Source organism: Lytechinus variegatus, chromosome 16 (assembly GCF_018143015.1).
Source record: "Lytechinus variegatus isolate NC3 chromosome 16, Lvar_3.0, whole genome shotgun sequence".
Classification (NCBI taxonomy): Eukaryota; Metazoa; Echinodermata; class Echinoidea; order Temnopleuroida; family Toxopneustidae; genus Lytechinus; species Lytechinus variegatus.
In genome coordinates this window covers 21999859-22020032 of record NC_054755.1, presented here as the reverse complement: position 1 = coordinate 22020032, position 20174 = coordinate 21999859, and the positions used below count along the sequence as shown (strand labels likewise).

The window sequence follows — 20174 nt, the reverse complement described above, 5'->3', positions numbered from 1 at the left end:
GAGTTGTGCCAGAACCAAGACCTCACACATTATCGGTCACCTCGCAGATTGTGATTCATCTAATCTTAGAAGGCTTGTTTTTAAGGTGAAATTTCCTAAATGTCCTCCAGCTTCAAGGGGGCTCTGCCCCCTTGCACCCCCGCCGGGGTCTTGCCCTTGAACCCCACAAGGGGCCCTAAGGCGGGCCCTTTGACCCCCGCTGTTGGGAGTTCGGCTTTCCGCGCGATTCGTGGACTCCTTTTTTCCATTTTCAAATGTTGGCAGGTCTGCGCTGGTAGTGTGCGATGTAATCTACAAGGCTGTATGGTAAAATTTTCCAAAATAATGAGATTTTATTTTATGAATTAATTATGCTAATTTATGCATAAATCATACTTTTTGCTCTAATTCACGAAATAAAGCTCCTAGAATGCTATTTTTTGGAAAAAAATATTCTTTGTAGCAATATTATTATTAACAATCACAATTAAAAAAAATCAGTTTGGAAATCAATTTCTTACATATTTTATTGTTTTATGAATTCCTAATGTATTTCTTTGTTTTTCAACCTTTTGTTCTTTTTTGTTTTTTCACCATATTTATTGCACAACCTTTTTGAAGCATAATTATGCTAAAACCATTTGATTTCAGCTGTTTTGTTTAAAGCAAAAATAATCATATCCTTATGAATAAGATGAGAAAACTCAATTTGCATTGACTTTGTACACAAAATCACATTTTGGAACAGTTTTTGGTCTGATATGCACTTACAAAATGTTGCGTAATTTCGGAACCGCGTACCCGGGCAGCGCAAATTCTGTCTCAAAAATGCGCGAGACTTAAAAGTATAAACTCTGTGAGTGGTGCGGTCAAATGATCACAGAAAATGTTGAGGGGGGGGTTGATTCAACCCCCCCCCCCTCCCCCCGTTCAGTTTAGGGTTAAGGGGTGCATTTTCAGAATATGGAAAACACATGTTAAGGTGCTTTTTGAGACCCCATGGTCGCACATGGTATCCACTCATTGGAACTTGGAAGTGCCCCCCCCCCTCGGAGGAGCCGTGGAAACATGTCACATTGATAGACCATCAACTCGGCTGCCAGAAAATGTGAAAATACAGCTAAATGTAACTAAACGCTCAACCACTCAAAATATGCAAGAACACTTAGAGCAAATTCACGCATGACTATTCGTGCACATGCCCAACAGCACAATCTAGCACCCATAGGTCTTTGATTTGTGACATCATATATGAGCTGCCTAGTATATTGTATTATGTAAAATGATATGCATTTAAGTTTCAATGGTTCAACATTAGATCTGGACCCCTATGTGTTTTTTTTCTTTCCATGATGCAAGTTTAAGTATGAAGACTAAATGTCTGAGGATATGTTTTCTAATAAACTAATGCCAAGATGGCAGAGAAATCATTGAAAATTTCTTGTTTATGAAAATAACATAGATCTAGCATTTTGCATCTTGTAAATAATCATTTCATCGGTTTTACAACAGGTCCTAATCATCATTACCATCATTGTTTAAGTTGAAATATGCTATTTTTTGCAGCCCTCTTACCAATGTGAAGAATATCAACAAGCTGAATGAGCTTGAAGCGGAATTTGGCGTTTCAAGTTCTGCTTCATGGCATCAGCAATACAAGGATAGTGCATACATCTTTATCGGAGGGCTGCCCTTTGAGCTGACAGAAGGCGACGTCCTCTGTGTGTTTTCCCAGTGAGTATGGTTCTCATTTTGTGATTTCAAGTCCAGTGACCAGTAGCACGTGTTAATGTTGTTAGAAGCACAATTTAGATTCTGTTTCCTAGCTCCAAAACCTACGGTATTCTTGAGTTTACACAAATAATTGGGTGGTATTCTAAAAAGTTCTTATCTCCATTCTTATCTTTCATCTTTTTTAAAGAGATACATGTTGAAACTTGGAAGCTGCTAAAATCATTACAAATTGGTATTCTGAAAATCTTCTTAACACTTTCTTATCTCTGTAAGGATGGCCCCCTTCCCACCTTCAGCACACCTGTTTTTTTTTTAATGTTACCAATCAAAATACACTTTATAATATTGGCAGTTTAACCAATGGAGAAAAAATAAAAAGGAAGAAATAGACAAGAAGAACAAAAAGGTAAAATACAAAGGGAGAAAGAATATGAATGAATGAAAGAAAGATAAAGAAGGGAGAAATTAAAAGAATGAAAAAGAAAAAAATAGAAAGAAAGAAACATAGGCAAAAAAAAGAAACAGAGAAGAGAAGTTGCTTGAATTAAAATGAATTTAGAGTTCTTTATAGAGAGCTCTTGTACTGTAAAAACGCAATGTCTAAAGTTGTAAAATGATAGCGTGTCAACTGTCAAAAGTGGTAGCATACATGTATGTTGTTGCGCAGCTGGGTTGGGGCATATTAGCATTTTTTTATTTTATTTACAGGATAAATGCCATTAATACGAGATATAGAGTTTTTTGACAGAATAAACGCCAATGTCACCAACAATTAAAGGGGGAAAGGGCATGAGTGGTTTTCACACCTAAGATCTTTGAATTATGAGGCTATGACTTTCCCATTTCACCAGCCAAGATGACTCGCTGGACCATTAACCCTTATGTAACTGGGGGGGGGGGTCAATATACTGGTCTGAAATAGCCCAGATGAAATGGGGTTAAGAATGATATGCAATAAAGAAGAACTGAATATTTGTTTTCCACGTACCTTAATGGAAATTGTGGTCACATTTACTGCAATATTTGAATTAAACAAAAAGTCCAAAGTCACAAATCACAAAGGTAGTTTTGAAAACCATGGGTTGAACCCGTGGTTTATGCAGATTTCCTGTATGAATTACAGCTATGCTTATTTACTGCATAAAAATCTCCAATGCTGATGCGTGCTTTTGTCACATTGCGGCAACTGGACGCCTGTTGCCATGCTATTCATGGATCCACTTTTTGTCTCACCTGCATAGCAGAGTGAGACTATAGGCGTTGCGTTTCCGACGGTGACAGCGACAGGGGCGTCAACATCAAATCTTAACCTGAGGTTAAGTTTTTGAAATGACATCACAACTTAGAAAGTATATGGACCTAGTTAATAAATCTTCTCCATAAGGTTAATCAAGTATTACTGAACATCCTATTAGAGTTTCATGTCACATGATTAAGGTCAAAGGTCATTTAGGGTCAATGAACTTAGACCATGTTGGGGGAGTCAACATCAAAATCTTAACCTGAGGTTAAGTTTTTGAAATGTCATCATAACGTAGAAAATATATGGACCTAGTTCATTGAACTTGGACATAAGGTTAATCAAGTATCACCAAACAGAGGCATTCCACTTGTTGAAATAATGAGTCCACTTTTCAAACAGTGGACTCATGAATAACATGGTGTAGTTAACCATGGCAACAGTCGTCAATTTGGTGCACTGTGACAAAAACGAGCATCAACATGTACATTTTTTAATATACATGGTAAGTAAGCGTACTTTATACAGGAAATCTGCATAAACCATGTGTTCAACCAATGGTTTTGAAAACCACCTTCATGAATTTGGGCCAAAGAGTCAGGTCATCATGTCAAGTAATGGTTGCATGGGGATCATGTTAGTGTGTGACAGGCTTTATCCCTGCTTTACTCTGCTGTCTTGGATTGCAAAGCGATCCCTGCCACATCATTATTGAAATACAGCTTGGAACATTTTGGCCTAAATTCACAAAGGTGGTTTTTAAAACTCTCGGGTGAACTTTATGCAGATTTCATGTATAATTAAATTACACTTTGTATATTTAAAAAGTCCAATGCTAATGCGCGCTCATGAATAAAATAGCGTGGATAACCACAGAAACAGGCGTCAATTAAGCACACTGTGACTAAAGCGCGCGCATCAGCATTGGACATTTTTTAACATATGTGGTAAATAAGCATAATTCATACAAGAAATCTGCGTAAACCATGGGTTTAACCGATGGTTTTGAAAACCACCTTTGGGAATTCGGGCCATTAAGCTTTATAGCAAACTCTTGAGTCACAAATGTTCCCAATCTTTTTCCCCAAATATTTTCTTGATTTGTTTTCCTGTTCCATGTAGGTATGGAGAGATTGTTAACATCAACCTAGTGAGGGATAAAAAGACGGGAAAGTCCAAGGGATATTGCTTCGTTGCGTACGAGGATCAACGGAGCACCATCTTAGCGGTTGATAACTTCAATGGCATTAAGGTATGTATGCAGTAGGGAAGAAGTTGCAATGGGGCCCGGGGCAACTTCGCCCCCGAAATAATCAGAAGAGCCTGACCCGCAGAAAATCCCTATTCAATGCGATGTTACAAATTATCCAATGTTGCAAATTTCAGCAGTAGATCATGAAAAGTAGTCCCCCGAAAATTTGAAAAATATATATATATTTGTTTTGCCTGGACTATGCTAATATGGGTCCCATTTTGTTACAAAATGCCATTGTTAAAAGCTACTGACATGGTGGCTGGAGATTGGCTGGTGTTTAATTGTCATTTTGTATGTTACTCATATCAAGCTTATGAAAAGCGATTCTGCATACATGTACATGTATGGGCATTAGATTTATATGAGCTATGTTGCTCTTATGCCATTTTGTCTTATTCTCTGATTATTCAGTTCTTGCACTAAAGCAAGCCAGAGTAGAAATTAGGGACTTTCCTTGTTTCTTTTCTTCTTTTTTTTTACAGGGGGGTTGAGGGGGTGACCTCAATGCTATTTGTTATTATTTTTTTCTGGGACTTGTTTTTGTTTGCAAGCAACTATAGTTTTGCACTGCTTGTTTAATTAGTGCTCTCTATTTCCCGAAGATTGAATATTCATAAAAATCTTTTAAAAGCCGTTATGATAATTTCTTCATGACAAAATAGCGAATCATATCTTAGCATAGTAGCTTATAACAGTTGCCTTGGTGATGATTTAAACTATTGCGTCCTCTGACATGGTGAGGGTGCAATCTCTGTTCAAGCTACTTATCATTAATCTACCTAGTATCCAATCCCGCATACACTAGAAAGTACTTCTATTCGCCTACCAATGTTTCCATCAGTTTGCTCCATTGTATCTCATTGAATTGTTAACACCATATAAACCTGACAGAATGCTACGTTCAAGTAAAAAGTCATTATTACAGGTCCCACATACTGTGACAAAGTCATATGGGGGAAAGATCATTTTCACATGCAGCTGCTATTTTATGGAATAACCTGTCTTAGAAACATACAAACCAAACGAAAAGTTTAGAAATAGCTTGAAAACACATTTATTCACCATTTTGTAAACAATGTAAGAACCCAGTGCTCTACCCTCCATCTCCACTCCTTTTGTGAAAAGTGCTTAGAGACATGCAACTTTGCTTATGTATTTTGTGCTATACAGAACGTTTCATTATTATTAATCACGGAAATGTTTAGTAAGTATAGGACTTCTGTAAGCTACTAGACATTAATTCTCACCAAAATTTACGCTCTCAGCCAATCATTTGGAAGGATTTTTAGTAGATTATAACAGTCGTCATGGTAATGTTTCGACTGTATTTTGTGTTGTAGCTGAAGGGTAGGACACTGAGGGTAGACCATGTGAACGAGTATCGCAAGCCCAAGGATGATGACGATGTCGACGATGCTACCAAGAAGCTTAGAGAAGAAGGATGCGCTCCCAAGACACCTCCAACATCCAATGACGAAGAGGAGGATCTAGTGCTACCAATAAAAGGTAATTCAACAAAATTGAAGAACCGCTAATGCCCCCCAAAAAACATTTCATGAGGAAATGGTGACCATCATGGATTTTGGGCCGGCAAACTTTTTCTTGGACCTGTTACAAAAATATCCCTTAAAAGTGCTCAGTTCGAGTTCAGGTATAACAGTCTGATTTTTATGAGAACGGACTGGCATTTTTCAAAGAAATTTCTGATCTTCAATTGCTGATTTAATACTCTGTAATTATACGTTCTCCTGAAGATTGTTTTTGTTCAATTCTGTAAACATTCTCTTTTCTGTTGTTATCAGAAGCAGAATTTATCTTAAAATGTTCTTATGCTATTTTTGTATTTCATGTTTATCAGGAGATGATAGACATTCTGCAAAGAAGAAGTCAAAGAAAGAAAAGAAGAGAAAGAAAAGGACCCGTGACCTTGATGACAGAGCATCAACTCCTCCGGTGAAAGTGAAAATGGAAGAAGATGAGGACTATGGCAGACAGAAAGAAAAGTTAAAGAAAGGTGATAAGAAAGAAAGAAGAGCTGATGAAGAGAAGTATCATACGTCGAGAAGGTACGAAGATGATGAAACAAAGGTTCAGAGAGATCGCAGCAATCGCTGGGATAGGGAACGGGAGGACAGACCAAGGATGGAGAGAAAGGAGAGAGAAGGAGGGTGGAGGGATATGGACGGAGAAAGAGAAAGGAGGAGGGATAGAGAGGAGAGAAGAGAGAGAGACGACAAGAGTGAACATAGAGATAGAGAGAAGGAAAGAAATAGGCGGGACAGGGACAGAGAAAGGCAACGGGATAGGAGAGATGTGGATGGGGAAAGGGAGAGAGATAGAAGAGATAGGTATAGATGAGGTGGACAGTTTGTCTTCCTAGAGATCTGTGACATTGTGGTACAGTCAGCTTGATACCCTGACATGAAATCAAGGGTTCAAGTCCTACCTCACGTTGGGGAAAGGGTAGAGAGAGGAGTACATGTAGATATAGATGAGGTGGACAGTTTGTCTTCCGAGAGATCTGTGACATTGTGGTTCAGTCAGCTTGATACTCTGATAAGACATCAAGGGTTCAAGTCCTACCTCGTGTACTGCATGTTGTCGGTGTCATAGCAGTGTACGTCTACTTCTTGAAAGCACGCAAGATATTTCATGATTGTAGTCAATCACTCGCTAGAGTGTTCTGTAAAGAATTTAGTTTTTGAATTCCACGCTCGACCTGCTTGGAGTAGTAATTTTAGGATGTTAGGGAATGAGCGTGCAATACAATATCATTGGGGATACAGGCTTGAGCTCCCTGCCCTTACCTGGTAAGTGCACCTCATGTGGTTTGCGTGTGGGGGAAAAATAGGGCACATTCTTGTTCCACTGTGAATGTACCAATATACATGATCTGGGGGCCCGTTTCATAAAGGACTTGCAACCGTTGTAACTTTGCCATTATGGCAACTACCATGGTAAATGTGATTATGATTGGCTGCTGAGCCCTGTTACCATGGTAGTTGCAATTATGGCGAAATTACAACAGTTGCAACTCCTAAATGAAACAAGCCCCTGATGTTTTTAAGTTCGATATTGGATGAAAGAGGGTGAAATTTCTAAAATGAAATATATGAAAATCTGAAATGGCTGCTTAACCTTGCAAGAACACTGGGATTGTAAGCCAGCAAAAATGTCCAGCCTTACATAGGTTCCTATGGGTATGCTGAACATGTTGTTGCAGTTGAAGGTGTGCAACTGTTAAGCGTACAACCCTAATACACAGGGGGGGGGAGTAATAGCTCATCAACATTTTTATGATTAATCCGCCATGCAATTTTTTTGGGCCGCTCACAGACTCTTTAAACTTTTTATTATATCGTCTCAATTTTCTCCTTCCAGTAAGATTGAGTCTCTCCTTGGGTTCTTAAAAGGACAAGTCCACCCTAACAAAAAGTTGATATGAATAAAAAGAGAAAAACCCAACAAGCAAAACACTGAAAATTTCATCAAAATCGGATGTAAATTAAGAAAGTTATGACATTGACGTTATAAATTTTCGCTTAATTTCACAAAACAGTTATATGCACATCCCGGTCGGTATGCAAATGAGAGGACTGATAACATCGCTCATTCACTATTTCTTTTGTATTTTATTATATGAAATATTCTAATCTTCTCCTCGTCCTGTGAAACAAAGTTTCATTTCTCCCTGAACATGTGGAATTACCATTGTTTAACATTTTATGGTTCAGTCAAGTTGGTCCCTTTGGTCAAATTTGTAAAAATGGAAATATTGTATAATTCAAACAATAAAAAGCAAAAGAAATAGTGAGTCATGGACATCATCAACTCTGTCATTTGCATGTGACTAAATTGTGTATATAACTATTTTGTGAAAAACAAGCAAAACTTTTTTTTACTTTACATTTGACTTTGATGAAATTTTCAGCATTATACTTGTTTGAATTTTCTCTATTGATTCAAATAAAAATTTTCCTGGGCTGGACTTCACCTTTAACAATGTCTGGAGAAATGCTTACATACAATATTTTGTTTTGATACAAGGCCAGATTGAGATGGCAAGCTTCTCTGTATCAAACAATGTTTGAATGGCAGTGAGCAGCCATAGCAACCAGAAATAGTAGATGATGATGAAGTTTTATTTCTTTGATAAAGGAAGTGTGATGATGATCAATATGTAGTACTTTTATTTCTAGCAGGCATGATATTTCAATAGTTCCATTTCCCCTTCAGCACTGGTCAAAACCTTTTCATGATATGATTAAAGATGATGATAATGATAATTATTGTAATTATATTTGACGGTATGTGATATTTATACGATTCCATGACATTTGCTCCTAAAGAAGGGGGCCAACATTAAGCCAAGCACCTCAACCCTCACCTTTTATCATTAGGAAAATTAGCGGATGTGCAATTGTCGCAGGAGAATATGCTGCATTACCATTTATATTGAGCACAAATCCATCTTGTTAGGTGATCGTGGAGTTTGCAGGCCTGTTGTTAACTATGAATACTTAGGGGTGTTGCAAGAAAATATTTGCAATCGATTGCAAATATTCTGTTGCAATTATTTTACAATTGACACATCCCTTTTATCTGTAGCAAATGATATTACACTACAGAACGAAAGAAGGGGGTTTTGGAGAAGTATTTTTTTTAATTAGTGGAGGGGACATAAGGAAGTCTTTCCCTGGTACTTGTTATTGCTGATGAATAACCTTGAAGTATTTGTGTATATGAAAATTAAGATTCCTTGTTTAATGGAATTGTTTTACAATGTTTTTTTCACTAATTTTTCATTCAGAAGTTCTGATTCATTAAAACAAAATAAAAGTGGTATCCTTTTGTCAAGAATTTACATTTTTTATGTTGAGCATCAGTATTTCAATAAACGCTGAAATTATGAGGAAATGTGCGGACTTGCATGCTGATGTTATCCGTTGTTAATTGAAAAAAAAGATGTACATTAGGGTGTTTCTGTGTGTGTACATTTCATTAAAGTTCCAGGTGGGTCAGGCTTGATTTTTTTTTACAGCAATGAAAGGACAAATCCATCCCAATAGTACGTAAAATTTTCATAAAAAGATGAAAATCCACCCAGCATAACACTGAAATTTTCATCGAAATCGGATGTAAAAAAAAGAAAGTTATGACATGTTTAACTGTCGCTTAATCTCACAAAACAGTTGCGCATCCCGGTTGGTATGCAAATGAGGGAACTGATGACATCACTCACCATTTCTTTTGTATTTTCTTTTATGAAATATGAATACAATTAAAACAATGAAAAACAAAAGAAATAGTGAGTGAGGGACATCATCAATTCTCTCATTTGCATGTGACTAAATTGTGCATATAACTATTTTTTTTATTATAAGTGAAACTTTAAAATGTTATAGTTCTCTTATCTTGCATCCGAATTTTGATGAAATTTTCAGCATTATGCTTGCTGTAATTTTCTCTTTATTCAAATCAACTTTTTTTTTCTCGGGTGAACTGGACCTTTAAACCTATAAGCAGTGGGTATGTGGACTGCATTTACTAGGGTGTGCATGGGTGAGGGTGTGTGTGTCTGGTATACCTACATGTGTGTGAGGTATGCAGACCATTGTTAATATTAGTTTTAACCCTCATGTCTATAAACATGAATGGTACTCATGATGTTGCTGCCCTTTACACCTAGTCTGCTGGGCAAACCCTTCATTCGAAATAAGGGTCTGAACCCGGGGGGCCACTTCCATTCACGAGTGGATACCATGCGCGACCATGGGGTCTCGAAAAGCACCCTAAGCACGTAATTTCCATATTCTGAAAATGCACCCCTTAACAAGTATTGGCGTCTCCGAACCCTACCCTTAGCAAGTATTGAAAACAAGTGGAATGCCTCTGGCCGTCTCACCTGCATCACGCGGTTCAATATAGCAGCAGTGCTGACTTTGCATACTACTCTAACTCGCACAAGATGTTCAGTGATACATGGTTACTCTTATGTCCTCTTTTTATGAACTAGACCAATAAACTTACAGAGATATGATGGTTATTCAACAAAAAACCCCAACATGGCCAAAGTTCATTGACCTTACATGACCTTTGACCTTGATCATGTGACCTGAAACTGGAACAGGATGTTCAGTGATACTTGATTACTCTTATGTACAAGTTTCATGAATCAGATCCATAAACTTTCAAAGTTATGATGGTAATTCAACAGATACACCCAATTCGGCTAAAGTTCTTTGACCTTGGACATGTGACCTGAAACACGCACAGGATGTTCAGTGATACTTGGTTACTCTAATGTCCAAGTTTAACGAACTAGACCAATAAACTTTCAAAGTTATGATGGTAATTCAACAGATACCCCCGATTCGGCCAAAGTTCATTGACCCTAAATGACCTTTGACCTTAATCATGAGACCTGAAACTTGCACAAAATGTTCAGTGATGCTTGATTACTATTATGTCCAAGTTTCATGAATCAGATCCATAAACTTTCAAAGTTATGATGGGAATTCAACAGATATCCCCAATTCGGCCAAAGTTCATTGACCCTAAATGACCTTTGACCTTGATCATGTGACCTGAAACTTGCACAAAATGTTCAGTGATGCTTGATTACTATTATGTCCAAGTTTCATGAATCAGATCCATAAACTTTCAAAGTTATGATGGGAATTCAACAGATATCCCCAATTCGTCCAAAGTTCATTGACCCTAAATGACCTTTGACCTTGGTCATGTGACGTGAAACTCATGCAGGATGTTCATTGATACTTGATTAACCTAATGTCCAAGTTTCATGAACTAGGTCCATATATTTTCTAAGTTATGATGACATTTCAAAAACTTAACCTCAGGTTAAGATTTCGATGTTGATTCCTCCAACATGGTCTAAGTTCATTGACCCTAAATGACCTTTGACCTTGGTCATGTGACATGAAACTCTAATAGGATGTTCAGTAATACTTGATTAACCTTATGGCCAAGTTTTATTAACTAGGTCCATATACTTTCTAAGTTATGATGTCATTTCAAAAACTTAACCTCAGGTTAAGATTTGATGTTGACGCCGCCGCCGCCGCCGCCGTCGCCGTCGGAAAAGCGGCGCCTATAGTCTCACTTTGCTTCGCAGGTGAGACAACAAAACGATACTCTTGGCAAATATTCCCTGAAATGAACCCCTAAACAAGTACAGGAATGTTTTATTGTTACGGGTCCTTCGGTCGTCGGCTTTACCTTATTTGGTTTAGTACGACCCCACCTTCTACACCTCGCGCAAATCGGACTCTAAACACGAAGTGTTGGGGCAAAAATGACATCCTTTACAAAACATTTTAATTTTGTTTTATCTTCCCCGCAAATTCGACCCTAAACACGTAATTTTCCTAGCGAAATAGATACCCTTTTTTCATTATTTTTGTGTTTTTGACACCCTTATCACGTTATCAGGGGTCTGAATGTGCAGCCTACTCATGCCTTGTGTACTGAAGCAAGTTTTGTATGTGCTAGTCTTTGCGTGGAGGCACACTTGTTGATCAAAGTTCCAATGAGGGTCTGTGCCTGCAGACTGCTTTACACCAGGGTTGGATGGTCAAAAACAGATAGTTTTGACGATCTTTTTAAATGAAAAACAAGGTCGTTTTTATACCCTGCTTCGGGTGTCTGGGATGAGTGATTCGATGGAAATAACTCGCTAGATAGAATGGGTGATTTCAAGTTCAGTGTTGGCCTTGGTGTTGGTGTTAGTGTTGAAATTTCGATTGCCTCCCCTAGCTCCGAAACTTATTAAGAGTTTGTAAAACTGATCCAGATCATATTATTGACATCTCTGCAACTAGTGAGTGACTTTTCGGGACCATCCTCATTTTATGTTTGGTGTTATAATCGTGTAAAAATTGACCCAACACCAACACCAAAAGGTCAACACTGAACTTGAAATCACCCAATGAGGTCTTATGTGTATCATCATTTACTTACTACACAAAAGAAATACAATTCTTTGACATAAAAGGAAAGAAAGAGAATGGGTGATAACATATTATGTTATGCAGGGCCCACTGGTATAGTTTCCTAACTGAACCCTGGGTAAATAACACGATATTATAATTATCATCATCATTATGAATAAGAAATATATATACCATGTGAGTAAAAAAGAATTGACATCTCCCGAATTCCCCAATTTAAAGGGATGGTCCAGACTGAAAATTTCATTAAAAGATTTTGAATCGGATAACAAATGACGAAGTTATTGAATTTTTAAATTTATCAATATTTTGGGAAAAATTTGATCAAAATCTGATAACAAAATTGTCGAATTTTAAAAATTTGCATTATTCTGGTGAAACAGTTCTAGGCATGTCTTTATGAATATGCATTATGTTCTTTTTTATTTTTTGGTATGAAATTAGGTTTATTAAAAAAGATCCTACCAAGAACTAAAACAATTGGATTGACAACTAATTAAGTGCCTTAGTTATTTATTGCTGCAACTTATTTCATCCTGATAGAGACACATCATTTAAACATGTAAGAAAAAAATGAAAAAATTGTGATTTCAAGTAATAACATAAGAAAAGGAAAGTGCGGATGTGACATCATCAGCCCATCTAATGAATATTCATGACGACTGTTTTAACAAAATATTGCTAAAGCTTAGAATTCAATAACTTTGTTATTTGTTTCCGATTTTGATGAAATGTTTAGCGTTTTGCTCTTTTAATTTTACTCTATTTAGATATAAATACATTCAGCTCTTAGCCTCCCTTTAAGTTTTCCTTTCAATGTATGTTCACATTTCATTCACGTGATGGACGGTCTCGCTGAATAGCTGAAGTACATCGAACTGCATGCGAGCTATATGGGCGAATCATTACGTCATCGATATATTTACTCTTAGTTTGAGTGTGCAATGTGGACGTTTGGGGCGCAAGTGTGAGGGTGTCAAGGCCTGCATACATTCGTAATTCCGAAGCTTCGTTATTCCGAAGGTTCGGATATTCCGAAGGTTCGTTATTCCGAAAGTTCGTTAGTCCGAAAACGAAATGAGGTTCGTAAATCCGAAGGTTCGTTAGTCCGAAAACGAAATGATTAACGAACCTAATTTCGTTTTCGGACTAATGAACCTTCGGAACAACGAACCTTATTTCGTTTTCGGATTAACGAACCTTCGGAACATCGAACCTTATTTCGTTTTCAGATTATCGAACCTTCGGAATAACGCCACAAATGTTCGGATTAACGAACCCTTCTACGTTTTCGGATTAACGAACATCGAGGTGTAGGCAATTTACATGTCAATGAAATTACATTTTCTCCAACAAAGTGGTGTACCTTCATTATGTCAAATCATTTCACACCCTTTTCTAAAGGGGAAAAATAGTCATTATGAACCATTAAAAATGAAGTTTATGCATTTTATGTTTTTTGTGGCTGCTGCTCCTTTAAAGGGGAAGTTCACCCTGACAAAAACTTTATTGTAAAAATAGAAGAAAAAATGATAAAAAATATTGCCGAAGGTTTGAGAAAAATTCATCAAATAATTAAAAAGTTATTAGAATTTCAATTATTTGATTTGTGACGTCATATGCGAGCAGCATTCCTACATAGCGAATGGTAAAAAATCAATAAAATGTCATTTTCTCAGAAAATTGAAAATGGTTTTCACTGTACCTTTTGTATATCAATAGACAAATTATTTCACACCCGATCATGAATAGAAAACAAAATTAAGTCATCAGGAACCATGCAAAATTTGAAATTCATGCATTTTATATTACATTACACATGGGGCAGCTGCTCGTTTATGACGTCACAAATCCAAAACTTTGAACTCTAATAACTTTTTTACTCTTTAACGGATTTTTCTCAAACCTTCACCAATATTTTTTACTATTTTTTCTATTTTCACATCAAAGTTTTCTTCAGGGTGAACTTCCCCTTTAATGACGTCAGAAATTAAAAAAAAAATCTAATATGAAATTTCTTTAATCTCCGATGGATTATCATTGAACCATTACGAATATGTTCAGTATCGTGACTATATATATTTCTGCTACAAACATTTGTGTTCATGTCCAAAGAGCGTCAAATAAGCATCAATAAATGCATTCATATCTACTCTGGATATCCAGCAAACAATTTGTAGACTCGACAAATCAAAGTCTGCTAATAAAAGAATAACAAAAGCTGCCCAAAATCTGTGAACAACTGATAAATCCAAGTTGACCATATACAGTAAACAGAGTATTGGTTGCCAAAAATCGTCACAAACCCAAAAGTTGACATACCATGTTGTGGGAGTAAATGTAATATCTTAAAAGCTTGTTTGCCACTCACCCCCCCCCCCCCAGTCTCTTCCTTAAAGGACAAGTCCACCCAACAAAAAGTTAATTTGAATAAAAAGAGAAAAATCCAACAAGCATAACACTGAAAATATAATCGAAATTGGATGTAAAATAATAAAGTTATGATATTTTAAAGTTTCGTTTAATTTCACAAAAAAGAGACTGGTGACGTCGTCCACTCACTATTTATTTTGTATTTTATTAAATAGAATATTCTAATTTTCTCCTCATTGTCAAATAAAACAACGATTAATTCCTCCCTGAACATGTGGAATTAGCATTGTTTAATACTATATAGTTCAGTCAAGTTGGTCCCTATTGTCAACTTTGTAAAAAAAAACAACCAAAATGAAATAGTGTATAATTCAAACAATAAAAATAAAAGAAATAATGAATGAGGGACATCGACTCTCTCATTTGCATGTCGCTGAGTTGTGCATATCACCGTTTGGTGAAAAATAAGCGAAACTTTGAAATTGCATATTTTTACATAATTTACATCCGATTTTGATGACATTTTCAGCGTTATGTTAGTCTAACTTTTTCTCTGTTTTCTCAAATCAACATTTTTCTGTGGTGAACTTGACCTTTAAGTATTTTTTTTCATATAGGCCATGCTGTGTCCAATCATCTTTTTAAAAGTTGACCACATCACACACATCCTAAAAAAATTGTTTTTTAATACACCCCGACCAACACCCATTAATAGATAAAATAGTTTATTAAAAGACCATCCCAGCCAATCACCGAATTGTGATCAATTATTGCTAGATTCTTAAGAACATGCTTTGATTAATCTTAGATGATGCAGACCTATTTTGGTGTATTTAGTACGTTTTTGCAACCAAAATACGGCATTCAGTTTTTTCTTTGAAAAATACGTTTTTGTAAAAAAAAATTAAAAAATGTCTCTATTTCATGAAACTTACACAAATGTGGTTATTAGATAAATGTAATTTTAGGTAACTTTTTTTTAAATCATATTGTTTATATAACCAGGGTGAGATATGAACATGTTGTAATGTTTTTTTTTCCATCTGCAAAAACAGTACGCATTTTAACTTGCATGCAGCTTGTGCGCCGCGATGAACGAGTGCGCCACGCATTTTGTTAAGAAATACATTTTTTGGGAGGAAAAATACAGTGTTTTTATCACAGAATACAATTTTTCATTCCCAGACGTTGGCAGGTCTGGATGATGACACTCTAATTCATTGAAGAGGTGAATGAAAAAGAAATGATTTACTGAAAAACGCTTATCGTGGATTTTGCTCCATTTGGAATAAATTAAAGTCTTCATTTTTGTCTCACCTGCGAAGCAAAGTGAGACTATAGGCGCCGCTTTTCCGACGGCGGCGGCGACGGCGGCGGCGACGGCGGCGGCGGCGTCAACATCAAATCTTAACCTGAGGTTAAGTTTTTGAAATGACATCATAACTTAGAAAGTGTATGGACCTAGTTCATGAAACTTGGCCATAAGGTTAATCAAGTATTACTGAACATCCTATTAGAGTTTCATGTCACACGACCAAGGTCAAAGGTCATTTAGGGTCAATGAACTTAGACCATGTTGGAGGAATCAACATCGAAATCTTAACCTGTGGTTAAGTTTTTGAAATGTCATCATAACTTAGAAAATATATGGACCTAGTTCATGAAACTTGGACATAAGGTTAATCAAGTATCACTGAACATCCTGCATGAGTTTCACGTCACATGACCAAGGTCAAAGGTCATTTAGGGTCAATGAACTTTGGCCGAATTGGGGATATCTGTTGAATTCCCATCATAACTTTGAAAGTTTATGGATCTGATTCATGAAACTTGGACATAATAGTAATCAAGCATCACTGAACATTTTGTGCAAGTTTCAGGTCTCATGATTAAGGTCAAAGGTCATTAGGGTCAATGAACTTTGGCCGAATCGGGGGTATCTGTTGAATTACCATCATAACTTTGGAAGTTTATTGGGCTAGTTCATTAAACTTGGACATTAGAGTAATCAAGTATCACTGAACATCCTGTGCACGTTTCAGGTCACATGACCAAGGTCAAAGGTCAATGAACTTTGGCCGAATTGGGTGTATCTGTTGAATTACCATCATAACTTTGAAAGTTTATGGATCTGATTCATGAAACTTGTACATAAGAGTAATCAAGTATCACTGAATATCCTGTTTGAGTTTCAGGTCACATGATCATGGTCAAAGGTCATGTAAGGTCAATGAACTTTGGCCATGTTGGGGTTTTTTGGTGAATAACCATCATATCTCTGTAAGTTTATTGGTCTAGTTCATAAAAAGTGGACATAAGAGTAACCATGTATCACTGAACATCTTGTGCGAGTTAGAGTAGTATTGAAAGTCAGCACTGCTGCTATATTGAACCGTGTGATGCAGGTGAGACGGCCAGAGGCATTCCACTTGTTTAATTTGAAAAGTGCATTCTGCCCAGTAATACAAATGTGCTTGGAACTTACATCATTTTGGCATCGGGAACTAGGGGGCTAGGGGGTATGGGAATAGACCAGTTCGCAGTTACTTCGTGAACAATTTTGGTCAAATGACCTTTCATTTTTTTCATTATGATAGGCAGATTTCAAAGCAAGATATTACATCAGCATGTCTTACATAGTAGGATGACGAAATTGAATAGATCAGGTGACAAGAATAGCACACAAATGAACACTTTATGAAGGTATTTGTTGCATTCTTACTTTGAATGCATGTCTTAGCATATGTTGCACAATGTACTTGGCAAACTGTGAAATACCAGTCGTTCGTGGATGCATTGTTGTTGTCTTTGGATTTAAATGAAAAACAATTCAAAAGAATATATGAATAATCAAGACATCGAAGTTGGTGCTTATCTCATTAAATTCTAAACCACCATGTCACTTAAGTACAAATGAACTTCCTCTGATCATGCGCAGAAAGGAACTACGAACTGGCTTTCATATACGGCTGCAATAAGCCTGTTCACAGTTGTAAACTGCACACGAGCATAAAAAGGTCATTTGAGATAAACCATGAGGGTGGCTTTCAAATCCACTGAAATAGACACTTGTGATATGATGATTATTCATACATATTCCTTTCAAAATATTCACTTTATTACATCCAAGCTGAAGAGTAATAAATAGAGCCTTCATAATCACTGGCATTTGACAATAGCCTAAACAATAGTCAAATGTGCCAAAGGCAGACAATAAAACAGATTTCCAAACTTCATCCATGATGTACTATTCTAGTCACCTGGTCTATACAATGCCTTTTGTTCTTACAATTTGAATACTCTACCGGTAAAGCTTACACAACATCTACATTTGGAAATGATAGTGCTTATCCCAATGAAAAATCACAAAGGTCATTTGAGAAACGTTGATCATGAGCTGACCGTGAACTGGCTTGTAAATGTTACCATCTTGAATATCTGACAGTCGCAAGAAATCATTTAGTATATCTTAATGAAACGATTATAGATATTTAAATGATAGTATTTAAATGATAGTATTCCATTCATCATAAAAAACGAACAAATAAATGAGGTAAATTCAAAGTTACCATATACAATCTACATGGGAAATCTTTTTTTAAATACAATATTGGTAATGATAATCTGGAAAATAATTGTAAAAAATATTACATGTGAGTGAATTAGGAAGTTGCTATATAGAAATGAAAGAACTATTAGTGCTGCGATTTTAACAAAGACTGGAAACTGAACATCTGAAAAATGTCTGATGCAATTAAATACACCAGATTGAAACACATGAGCATAAAAATGGGGGGTGCACCACAACAAAATGACAACCTCACAAAAACTAACGATAACCACTAAAGGGAAGAAGAAAAAAAAACGAAACCTGATCATCAATCTTTTTATGAAGCTTGCACTAATCATGTCAACTACTTTATTTGCACACTTTGATAAGTCAGTCACGTTCCACGTACAGATCGGGGGGGGGGGGCATTTACATTGACGAGTGGATACCATGCGCGACCAAAAAAAAAACATGTAAAAAGATGCCATGTTCAAGATAAGGCACGTTACGTATGTAACGTAATAAGATGTCAAAAACACTAAAAAAATTGAAAAAAAAAGGTATCTATTTCCGCCAGGAAATCGTGTTAAGCGTCAAATTTGCGAGGGTGTCTAAAATCAAGACCGACGCCAGTGACTTATAACAATAAAAATATCGTTATACTCGTTCGGGGAGTCATATGTCCGGGAATACTTGCCAAGAGTATCGTTTTGTATCCAATACTTGCTAAGATAGGGTTTCACACGTCAATACTTGTTAAGGGGTGCATTTTCAGAATATTGACAAAACGTGTTTAGGGTTCTCGAGACCCCATGGTCGCGCATGGTATCCACTCGATGGAAGTGCCCCCCCCCCCCGGTGATGATACGGATATGCAAATTGATTGTATAACCTGAATGCACCGCAGATGTCCTAATTACAGATCTGATTGATTAACTAAGTGGGTGTTGCAAGAAAATATTTGCGATCAATATTATTGCAAATATTCTGTTGCAAATTTACAACTGATAGATCAACATAAGCTGTAGCAAATCAGATTATTATTTCAAGGAGCAAAATGGCGATCAATCACTAATGTGCAATTATCTGCAAGAAATATGATTAATTTATGTATACACATGTTGTAAAGGTGAAGGAAGCTCTTTCCAAACCAATCACTGACTAATGCGGGGTGCCTCAGGGATCCATAATTGGTCCATTGCTCTGCACGCTATACAGCTCTCCAAATATCAGCATGGCCTGGGTTCCGTAACATAAAGATTAGCGATCAATCGCAAAATGAACTGACTAATCAATATCAATGTTACATGCGTATTTGGTTTAAAATACTGACCAGGGACCAATCAGTGCGCTTCTTTCATATTTGCAATCCATCGCAAACCTTTGTGTTACGGAGCCCTGGAAACAATGCTTTATGCTGATGACACAACAAATGTATTTAGCATTCAAACCACATAATCTACAGAATGTTGCAAGCAGGATTAATGTTTATCTTGCTGAAGTTCTGTCTTGGGTGTCTTGGCCGGGCCCGAAGAAATAGTTTGAAAATCAAACCACAGAAGACTGAAGTGATTCATTTTTTTTCATCTAAGTTTAATCCTGCTTTAACACCAACTTGTATTGAAATAGATGGGGTGGATGTATATACACGAGACAACCAAAGCACGCAACCTGGCGTTCACATGGATCAACACCTTCAATTAAAAGAACGTTAGGATTATGATTCAATCTGCAATGTGTTCACTGAGAAGAAATGCAAAAATTCGGAATTACTTGTGTAAAAAGACCACTGAAATGTTGGTTCACGCTTTTGTTTCTTCCAGAATTGACTTTTGTATGCAATTCGCTTTTATATGGCCTGCCTGAAAAAAAGATACATTGATACAAATAGTGCAAAACATCGCAGCCAGACTTATCACGCGTGCTAATGCATGGTAAAGATCCCATAACGCCCTTATTGTTGCGCTTGCATTGGTTGCCTGTACAGAAGAGAATAATATTGTTTTCAAGATAATAGCAATATGTCACAAAACATTAGTAAGTCCCCATTGTACCTATATAATCTGATTA

General features: G+C 36.7%; 1 protein-coding gene across 1 annotated transcript; it reads left to right on the top strand.

The window, feature by feature from the left end:
* Positions 1-1504: 1504 nt before the first annotated feature.
* Positions 1505-6831, top strand: LOC121430282 (RNA-binding motif protein, X-linked 2-like; the record flags this gene model as incomplete). The annotated part of the gene is made up of 4 exons (XM_041627559.1): positions 1505-1713; positions 4076-4205; positions 5549-5714; positions 6067-6831. Coding segments are annotated over 4 exons (1005 nt in total), but the record flags the coding sequence as incomplete, so codon positions are not given.
* Positions 6832-20174: the final 13343 nt, after the last annotated feature.